Genomic DNA, 11,312 nt, shown 5'->3' with positions numbered 1-11,312 from the left:
CTCCAGCCATTATTGATCTGACAACACCAACAACCACCAAATTAGATCAAGAGCTCAAGCGGCCTAAAGCACGTAAGACACAATGGGGCCTGCCTGTTTTGCTGATGTAGTCTAATGTTAAAGGTCTGCTTTAATTCTAATGCTCTTTTTAAAACCCCATAGTAAAGAAAATAAAAATATATCCCTCAGATGTGCCTAGAGGCCGTACAAAGAAAACACGGATGAACGGTAAGACGCTCTGGCGTTCTCTGTAATAAAGGTGTCGATAGCTATAAAGGTTTATCGCTCGTGATAATGTTCTCGTGTCCTAATTTTAGATGTTTCAAAGCCAGTGAGCGTTGCACGGATTATGAAAAATCTAGGCCCGATAAGTGTATCAGTAGCCGCCAACAGTGCCGGTGGCAGCCAGCTGAATGAAAATTCCACAGGGTCGGTTATCAATTGTCCTAACGCACGTAAGTTGAAATAAAGCATCTATGCTATTTTATTGTAATGAACCTGTTTACAGTACTTAATACAATTTTTCTAATGTTAACTTTTTAATTTGTCAGCAAAAAGAAGAGAAAGCTTCAAAAATTGGCAGTCAGGTGTTACAAACAGAGATCAAGATCCAGGCGATCAGAACCGTTATCACCGATATCGGAAATTATTGATCAAAAACAGAGATCGTCACAGGATGGTGAGACAGGGTGTATTATAAACAACATTTCAGGTTTTTGCCAAGCAGCACGAACACACCTGTTATCGACACGTCCTTTGAATAGACGAATCACATTCATACACCAGAGGACCATCATTTGCATGGCGGCATACAGCAGACATGTATCAGAAACTGCTCACATGAGCCACTTATTAACAATTGTTCATCATGCTGGGATGAAAATATGTACAGCGCACGGAGTTCTCTCGGTCAGTACAATGACAAAATGTTACGTGTTGCAAATTTCTTAAAATGTTGTGCGAGAGACTCTATGCTTTTAGTGCTTACCAGCCCTAACAAAATTACACCCGGCAAATACATAATGCGCATGAAAAATACACAAAGCTAGTTACACATCTCAATGCTATTGAAAAAAGGATGGCATGTAAGATTTGACTAGAGATTATTGGCGGAGCAAGTCTATTAAAAGGCAAAAACCAGTGAGAAAGATCTAGAAAATTAAAACGGGCTATAAAATTATACTTTAGGAAACAAAGGAGGCGTTGTTGTACCAAAACGGTTATGCCATCATGCTCCCGCAATGAGCAAACACCACACAGGTCACAAATGCACCGTATGCAAACAGACCGCTTTAATGCAAAATCACAGGCGCCAATCTGACTATTAATCACAGGCATCAATCTGACCATTCACCCGGGCATACAGACATTACAAATGACCACTCTGAAGACCTTGACGATAGAGCAGTTTATTTAGAGCATGTTTTTTAATCAACAGCGTGACTTAGTGAATTTTAATAGTTCGCTTTAGATTTGTTAATCTGGATGCCGTTTGTTCATTTGCTGATGCATTACACGCTGCTGTACAATCATTGTTAGATCGGGTTTTAAGGGATACAGAACCGGATGATTTTATACAGTTGAGACTAGATGGCGGTGAGACATTTGACTTTTTTTCATTGCGACAGTCTAGAGAGGGGTTTAGCGCCGAAACATTTTTGAATATCGCTAATGCTTTACAGAGCAACGCTGAATGCATAGCAGGCAATTCTCTTAAACTTGTGGTTATGGTCATTAGGAACCATTGCAGCTGTACCAGAAGGCATCTGGGCGCAGTTGTGTATAGTCGGATAATTGGTTATAAAAAACATTTGTATGATTTTAACAACTAGAACACTAATGTCTGCCTGGCCGCTAGTGTGTACGCATTATCACAAGACCCAGAAACAATTTTCCACACCAGCTATCCAGTGGCTCATGTACATTGAGCATGCAGAAGGCATTCATTTACAACACGCCTTAAAGGGCAGTGAAAAGAAGGTAGGGAAGTACTTTTTGGATGGCTATGCTTTGGTTAACGACACACATGCACAGCCTTTGAATTTCAGGGTTGTTTTTACCATGGCTGTCCTGTATGTTATAACGAGCGTGACAGCAACGAGGTTACTAAATCTACATATGGCCAGCTGTACCAGGCTTTCTTAGTCAAGAAAAGCTACCTGCAGAGATACGGAGTTACAATCTGTCATGCGGGAACATGAGTGGCGCCAAATGACTAAGTGATGAAAGGGTCAAAGACTTTCTCCTTAAAATGATGTTCCCAACACCGTTGGACCCCGTGACGCTCTTTACGGTGGTCGAACTAACGCTATTAAACTTTATCACAAAATTCAGCCTGGTGAAACAGTGCATTATTACGATTTCACAAGTTTGTACCCCTTTGTTAATAAAACATATCCTGTAGGCCACCCAGAAAGAATTTTTGATCATTTCGGACACATCAAAAAATACTTTGGCATTGCCAAAGTTAAAGTGTACCCGCCCAGAGATTTGTTTTTTCCTGTTCTGCCTGTAAAACTAAATAAAAAACTAATTTTTCCGCTTTGTATTCCCAGAAAGAAACCTGCAACCACACCAACAAAAAATGCTCTGACAGGTACATCGTGTACAGTAGAACTTGTTTTAGAGGTGGAAAAAGGCTTTAGGATCGGTCATGTGTACGAGATCTGGCATTTCATGAATACAACAGACGACCTGTTTGCCCCGTACATCAAGTTACACCTCAGGGATAAACAGGAGGCTTCCGGTTATCCAGCCTGGTATAAAAATGATTCTGAGAAAAGGGATTACATAGACTATTTTTTTTAAAAAAAAGGTGTACGTTTATGCCCTGACAAAAAAAAGCTGTGAACCCCGCAAAAAGACACTTTTCAAAACTTTTCCTAAACTCTTTGTGGGGCAAGTTTGGTCAGCGGTCTAACTTGCTGCGCACCAATATAGTCACGGATCCTGATGATCTTTTCAAATTAGCATTTGTACCATCCTATGACCTCTTCGAGGTAAATTTCCTTGATGAAGAGACATTTCAGCCTCCAAATTACTTTCTCCAGTAGAAATGAAAAACACCTCCTATCAACCCTGGACATAAAACACTACATGGGTCTGAACCCAATCATATTACACACTACACTCCTGCTGAATTCCTACTCACAGATAGAGGCATGGCCATCTTTTACCCCAATACCAGGTGGGCTCATTGTGATATCTTCATCCTGCAGTAGCCACTCCCATTCACACATACTTCCAGTCCATCAACCCAAGTCCATTGTTGAATTTACATGGAAGTCGTCCATGAACGGGATTATCAGCCCCACAAACAGATACATCCGTTTTTTCAAACCTTTTGCCAAAACAAGGCAGTAGTCCTGGAAAGGCAATTCAGATTTATACCGATGGCTCATGTTTGTATGAGGGGGGTCTATTAGTCATTGGGTCAAGTGGAAAGGTCAAACTGCCAGATCAAAACCATTTCCATGCATCATGGTCTTTCCCGAAGAGAAATTCATTTTTTGACAATGTAATGCTTTTACAACAACCCCCCCCCTCCAATAACCTCAGCTGAAAATAGAGGAGACCCTTCATGAATATAAACAATTTAAGCCTTTCACTGTAAAAGATCCGAATTGTTAGAGGGCAAAAGATGCACGGGATAGTTGGATCCATGCAAATCAACACAACTTTTCAAAAGGTATCCAAAAAAACCTTGCTTTCTTTCCATTGCAGAATGAAGCTGTCCCTGTGGCTGATCTCCTGCCATGTTCCAAGGGAGGAAACAGTCTACCATCTGTGTGATAGCCCAAAAAAATCTTTATGTGTGGAGGGAGAGACTTATTGCCTGTGGCAGTTGTGGGGACAGATGGAGGAAGTGTGTCCTGGTGGGGTCCAGCCAATGGAAACCAAGGAACTTCATGTTTATGCTTTTCCCAATGAGTTCCTCATAAGGGAAACAAGAATATAGATGCTGGTGAGTGGGTAGTGTATGTTTAATATTGCACTGTTCAATTACGCATCAAAAGCAATTCCATAATACGTGCCCAGGAAAATCTCTTTACATGGGTCACCAAAACCTAGAACACCTAAGCCTATGATCACCACACTAATGCCTATGTCCCCTAAGGTGCATAACAACCCCCAAACTTTTGCTTGTCTCTCTAAGCCCAGGACCTACCTGTGGCCTGCCACCTCCATTTCGCTATATACTGATAATAACTTCATTCACCTACCTGTTGTGGTAAATATGCCTAGATGGAATATGGCAGAATTGGGATCATGTGTGAGGTCAAATGTGTCATTGTTTTATATTGCATTGCTAAAAGTTCTAATTGCATTGCCACCAAAGACCCCTTAGCCGCACAGGACCTCTCTCCAGGGAGGCATTTTCAGATACAGAAGAGTAATAGTGTGAACAGTCTGGTGGATCCATCACCACACTTTTTGGTCCTTATCAATGCCCTAGGAGATAGCCCCCTGTGTCATTGCCTATATTGTTACATGATAGGGTAATCAGTCTGGTGGCTATCAACATATGGGGGTGGAAATTGGATTGAAAAGTGTTTAGGTGCCCAAGATATTTTTCTAATGATGGGGGATGGTTATATACCAAAACAAGCTACTCGGGTTACAACAGGAAAATTGATGGAGTCAGGACAAACAACTGTAGTCCTAAGTGTGACCAATATTCTGACAACCACTATGAGGGTAACAGGAAAATATGGAAGATGACTATCACCATGTGTATACTATAGGCATGTGTGCAAGTGTGTATTTTTTTTAATATAGTCATTTGTTTAACCCTGGTCTGTCACAAAACCCCATGGAGGATCCCAAGAAATAAGATTTCAGAAAGGTTACAAATAGATATATTTGTGTGACCAATGTGATGTGTAATGCCAGCATTTGGGGAGCCAGCTTATAGCTATTGTTTTGTTGACACTGGGATCATACCCCAATCATTAATACAAAAAAAGAAGTTACTGCAGTGGGTTTGGGTGGACCAAATGTCTGAGCAGACATCTGGTCAGAAATTCATGCCTGTGTGGGGAACACAGAAAATAGAATAAGCCCTTTAAATTATGCAAATTTAAACAAAGCAGTTGTTGCAATAGTATGCACATGATCCCTTCTGAAATGACTGTAGGCTTGAAGGTAAAGATTATCCCTGAAATCTTATGGGCAAAGATAAAAGGGTCAGGGCTGCCCAGGTTCCCCCCAGTATTTTCTTCATGCACAGCAGATACAGGTATTAAAAACAAAATGAAAAATATGACATCTCCTGTGAACTGCCCAAATTTCCCAATACAGTAATGCACAGCTAAAGGACCAACCCCACTGTTCTAAATGGTGAATAAATAAGGTATTAGACTCCAAACCATCATATTCTATTGCGTCAGATACCACCAATTGATGCATGTTTCTCTAGGATTGATTTCGGTCATTGCATTATTTTCTGCAAAACAAAAAAAAAGTTCAATTTGCTTTTCACAAGGAGTGAATCCCCCGTACAAACATTCCATAAATTACAAAATAAATTCCAGGAAAGGCATTTTATTATTACACTATGTAGGTATTCTGCCTCTGTTGTGATGATAGGAAATCATGCACGGAAGAAATAAAGCCCACTGTTCTCTACCTAAGAATTAATAAAGCTTTTGAGGATTTATTGTACTTAAGATCAGAAACACATGACTACTGAAAACAGATTATCCAATTCCTACAAATAGAAGACAGCTTCAAGTCTTCCTGAGTTTGGTAGGGTACTGCCAAGAGTGAATCCCAGATACTTCTATATTAATGATTACATTTAGATACATTAGATAGACATCCAGTCCCCAACAGTTCATGTCCAGGCTATGAAAGATTACTGGGGATTATGTGATGTTCAGCAGAAAAAGGTTTACCATTTCTGAGTGGATGGAGCCCATTTTAACTACAACCTAATAGGTGGTTACTGATTTGCTGCAAGTGGCAATAAATCAACATATTCATACACAATAGTTTGTATAAATTACAAAACAAAATGAACACATCCCAGAAAATTGGCACTGAAGAATAGAATGCAATATTAGAAGACATACCTGCTCTCCTAGGTAGGTTTCTGTGGACCCACCTAGGGGCAGAAGATTTCTGATGGCAGGAGTGCAGACTCTTCAGACCTTCATTCCAAACTCCCTATGACTGACGGTCTAGTGGATCCCCCTAGGCAGGGTTCTATGGCATGAGGAAGGTGTAACCACACAAAACAACCTCACAACCACCCTGAACGCAGCCTTAAAGTTTCGTGAACTAGTAAGTATATATTTGGGGCACCCAGTTCAGAGCAAATTGACAGTATCCTAATGCTCATTGCCATGAAGTGGCTCCTGGGGGTCCCTAACAAACTCAATTTGGGGACCTGGTCCTGAAAAAGCCCCCCTTAATGTTAAAATATCCCTGACATTTAGTTTACTATCAGCTCTCAGGGGCCCCTGTGTACCCTGAAAATTTCATGTTTTTATGACAATCAGTGATGGAAATATGAAGGTTTATACATGGGGATAAGAACAGCTGCATGGACACAGCTCTCAAGCTCCTGCTGAGATTATCTCACAGTAGATGGTGGGCGGGGGGCAGACACAGTTGATTGCTGACATCATTAGTACACGCCCACTCTCTGGGAGATAACACTGAGCATGCTCAGGAAGCTCCCTCTCCTGGTAGCACGATCTCATAAAAAAGATAAGCCTTCTTCCACGAGACAATCACCCTGATTCATCAATGAAATGCGCGTACGTACGTGTCGGTCAGCAAGCTTTATTACCGAGAGTCGGGCCCGAGTTCTAGTGAACTCACCTGCCAGTTTCCTGCAAGGATGAGCAAAGATCTGGATTTTGTGATTTTTTTGAAATCCTCATGATTGTTAGTTTCATCTGTTGCTGCAATGTTTTTATGCCTGGTTTGTAAAGCCTGTTTGGGTAGTTTAGCAATTCTTCAGCAATGTGTTGTCATTTTGTGCCATTGTCACATATTAGTATTTGAACGTATTATGTACATAGTCCTTTTCTGAATAAATTGTCATGGTTTTTTATATAATTATATACTACAATAATTATAAATATATACATATATATTTTATTATTATATTAACTAATAGATTTGCACAGGATTCCTCTCCTGCGTAAAGGGGCAGGTGGAGGACTCTCACCTGGGAGATAATTGAGATAACATAGAGCCAGGAGCTCATTCAGTGAATGTGATGTGCTGGAGACACAGACAGGTGCTCTGTGTGAGGGAGCCCCACTTGGAGGCACAGACAGGTGCTCTGTGTGAGGAAGAGGAAAAGACCCTATTGGAGAGGCTTGAGAGCATTCAGCTCCACAGTGTTCCTGAGAAAGAGAGAGAGAGACAAGACTTTACAGATAAGGTGACTCTAGTTTTGTTTTGCCTATTGGAAAATGGACTGTTGCGCCTGAAATTTAGTTGATGAATTGTTCGAAGGCCTCTGATTTTGGATCGCGGATACGAATGCTCGAGCAAGCCTCCGATTTTGCTTGGTGAATCAGGGCCATAGAGAGCTCTCTTAGTGTCGGCCTTTCAGGTATAAGGTCAGATTTAGCATAAAATAAGTTGTAAAATTCATCAAAATGTGACTTCTGAAGGTAATTTGTTGTGCCAGACCTGTTTTTTGTGTTTCATAGGGGGTGAATATATATACTCCCTCACAACTGTTTAGTTTTTATTAATAATATATAATTAATATATTAATATATTATAATTAATATATAATTTTATTTTCAGGAAAATCAATTTAAACAACAAGGCAACAAAATCGGGGAAACACCAAGGGAAATGAATACAAGGCTGGAGTTCATTCCTATCCCTCCAATGAATGTAATGTATAAGTGTAGGAGAATGTTGGGTGAATTAGCCCTCACTGCATAGTAAGCCATTCATTCCATCTGGGTAACACTCAGTTATGAATATTACGGCTTGGCTCCAATAACGTTAACGATTCTCAGATTCCAAATTCCAAAGTGCAGAACTTTCACAATCAGTTTAAGCCTTATTGATCATTTTTGGAATGGGAAGACGCTTAGAAAAAGTGCTGCGTGATTACTGTCCTATTCCATAACATGAGTGTGGTCATGCAGGGTATTTTCAGAAACTATTGGCCACTACTAGCTAGTGATCCTTCCATTCAGAAATTCATACCAGGAAGACCCATTGATCACATATAGAAAAGCATTGTCCCTATGGGACAAATTAATTAGAAAACTCCTTTCCTTAGGCTTTGTATATTGTAATATTGGCGGAGGTACATAAATGTAGGAGATGTGCTCAACAGAGATGGATTTTTGTTCAACTCATGGACTTTTGTGATACTTTTTATCATGTGATACAAAAAAATACAAACACATTATGAGGATTGTAACAATTGGAGGATCTATATGGCCCTCTGTAATTGTGGATGGTATTATTGGGGTAAACAAGGCAGCAGTTTCACCAACACATTTATGAACACATGTATCTAATATAAAATGTAATAATTGTACCCCCTTAAGTGGACACATTGGTTTTGTATATAACTATGAACTTCGATTAGGTCCTTCTCCAAAAAGAAGTCTAGGTGCTTACAAATACTAAAGAAACTGGCTTTCCGGGGCTCAGTGATATGGTAAGATTTAAACCATTTATTATTTTTTTGAGATGTAATTACAAAGGCTAGATTTGATTTTTTTAATAATATATTATTATAAATTTTGCTAATGACCATGGACATACATAATATTGTATGAATTCACTCAAAGTGCTGGAGTTTCAGCCTGTTTAGCAACACCATTGATATACATTTTCCAAATATTGGCTTAAGGTGTTATAATATTGAGTTATACATAAATGTAAATATACACACAATACATTTAATATGTGCCCGTATTCCTGTGCTTAGAAAATATGGCTTAGTAAACCTTTTTATTGCCTAATATATTCTGCTTAGTTGTAGGCCAAACTATTTTTTATATGTAACTTTTGCCCAGGACATTTTTTAATTAGGCTAGAACTTAGAAAGATTGATTTATGTTGTGACTTGATAAAGTCTTCTATTACAGTTACATTGCTTACTTTCAGGCTAAGGTCTCCACCCTCTACACCCAATGGCACCCAATACACAAACCCTATTTATATGGACCTACCTGCTACACCCTTCTAAGGTACTTTACATAATCTCTTTCACTCTCTATTCATATGTTAATGAGGGGCTTCTGTGTGGTGGCCAATCAGAATCTCCCATCAATTAGCAATTTCCATTCTCCCCACATATATATCAGCTCTACACTCCATACTTTCATGAACTCTCATTGCACTTGTAGCAACTGTAGTTTTCATTTCTGGTTTAACTGCTTCAGCTAACACTTCTTTTGTGAAAAATTCCTGAGTGGAAACAACAACATCGATTTCCTTATTGAAGATTACTTGGACCTCCTTGCACCTTCATTTTACAAGGTAAGTCATTTATAACATTATAATCCTATACCAATCATAGTTTCCCCATACAATTCTGGGACTTTCTCTGCTTTGAAATAAAATGTTACTTACCTCCTGTTTTGTTGACCACATGGGAAGGGAGTTTACATGTTTACAATGGCATCAGAAACAGCAACACAAAGTTGTCAGAGGTTCTAACTTTTCTCTATCCCCCCCCCCCCCAAAGTTCTTGTTGATTGGATTTGAGCTGTGTCAGGAAGTAGTGTATCTGCTTCTGTATCAGATAATCTGGAGGGAGGTTTGACATGATAATTATATTAATAAATGGTAATAAATGAAGCTAATCTGTATATACTGATGTTGTGATTCCAGAATGGCTTCTACCATCCAGGAAGTCACAAAGAACACCGCAAAGCATCTTCTCGGGCTCATCTCCCAGACTAAAGAAANCCTACGGATGATGGAGGTGACCAAATACTTTGACCCCATTCAAGAACTTGGGAAGGGATCCTATGGAAAGGTTCTACTGGCCATACACCGCTCTTCAGGTAAACTTTGCAGCTAAGAAGTATAAGATGTGTCTCTGAATCAAAGCTATTGGAAACAGCTTGATGGCACCAGAAGAATTATACAGGAAGCATTTATAAATAACCTGGCCTGAGGAGCATTCTTTTAGTTCAGGCTCCACTCGCTACCAATTTTTCTGTGATGGTTATGGATTCTGATGAGTTACTGCTGTAGATTTAATGTTCTAAAAATCTTTAACTTGCTGAGTTGAATTGAGTTTTCTAATATTGGTTTTATTTTACTAAATACTTCTAATCTCTCTTTGGCAGGACAATTGGTGGCTGTGAAAACACTGAGGAAGGAGAAGACTCCAATGGACAATTTCCTGGTGGAATACGGAATATCTCTCAGCCTCAGCTGCCATCCACACATTATCAGGACACATGAGATTGCATTTCATACGATCACCAACTATGTGTTTGTCCAGGAGGTGGCCCCGGCTGGAACCCTTCAGTCTATTGTAAAACCAAATGTAAGTTTCTATAAAACATTGAGGAATCTTACATATGAATATTATTATGATGCCTGTTTTTTCGTTTTTTCATTTCTGAGGTGTTATGAATTCTCACCGAGTATAGAGAGTTGGTGGGACATAGAATCAGCTTGTTTTTTAGCATTTGAATCACTAAGCTTTAGAGTCAAATTAAGATTGATGGTACAGGGAAAACCTAACTAATGAAAAGTTCACTCTGTGTCTCTGTACAATAAAGAAGATGAATTTTAAATGTCAAGTAATTGATAGCCATTAGACACCAATGTGGCTAAATGTTAATTTTGTCTTGTTTTTCCTATTCCTAGGTTGGCATGAGTGAAGATTTAGGAAAGCGCTGTGCTCCACAGATAGCGAGTGCATTGGACTTTATGCACAGCCAAGGAATAGTCCATCGGGACATCAAACTGGATAACATTTTATTGATGGACCATGAATGCCACGTGATCAAGTTGGCAGATTTTGGACTGGCGAGGCTCCAGGGTACCGATGCACCACTGATGTCTTGGTTCATACCATATACCGCACCTGAATTGTGCAGCCTTAAAGCAGGAGAACAATTGTTGCTGCACCCAAGTGTGGATGTCTGGTCCTTTGGGGTCCTGTTATACACTGCCCTCACCGGGTCATTCCCTTGGAAAGAAGCAGAGGATTCTGATCAAATGTATAGGGACTTTGCTTGGTGGCAAATGATAAAGGATCTGACCTCCGCACCAGGAAAGTGGAGGAAGTTCTCTATTGAAGCTAGACGGATGTTCTGGGAAATGTTGGCCCTAAATGCCATGGAGAGATGCTC

At 39.8% G+C, this 11,312-nt stretch overlaps 1 protein-coding gene across 3 annotated transcripts in view; it reads left to right on the top strand.

Moving 5' to 3' along the window:
* Nucleotides 1–9,892: 9,892 nt before the first annotated feature.
* LOC140332634 (serine/threonine-protein kinase SBK1-like) overlaps nt 9,893–11,312 on the top strand; it is a 53,346-nt gene continuing 51,926 nt past the window's right edge. The window contains exons 1-2 of one of the 3 annotated variants that reach the window (XR_011921212.1): nt 9,893–10,007; nt 10,296–10,486. Coding sequence is in view for 1 of the 3 variants with exons in the window: in XM_072413830.1 (XP_072269931.1) it covers nt 9,917–10,007; nt 10,296–10,498 (294 nt within the window). In the remaining 2 variants the exon portion in view is untranslated. Of the gene's footprint in view, nt 10,008–10,295; nt 10,499–11,312 lie in introns of all 3 variants that reach the window. The other 2 variants (XM_072413830.1, XR_011921213.1) reach the window with 2 other exon arrangements.

The sequence above is a fragment of the Pyxicephalus adspersus genome, chromosome 6 (assembly GCF_032062135.1).
Source record: "Pyxicephalus adspersus chromosome 6, UCB_Pads_2.0, whole genome shotgun sequence".
Taxonomy (NCBI): Eukaryota; Metazoa; Chordata; class Amphibia; order Anura; family Pyxicephalidae; genus Pyxicephalus; species Pyxicephalus adspersus.
The sequence above is the reverse complement of the archived record's forward strand: the minus strand, read 5'-3'. Positions and strand labels throughout refer to the sequence as shown.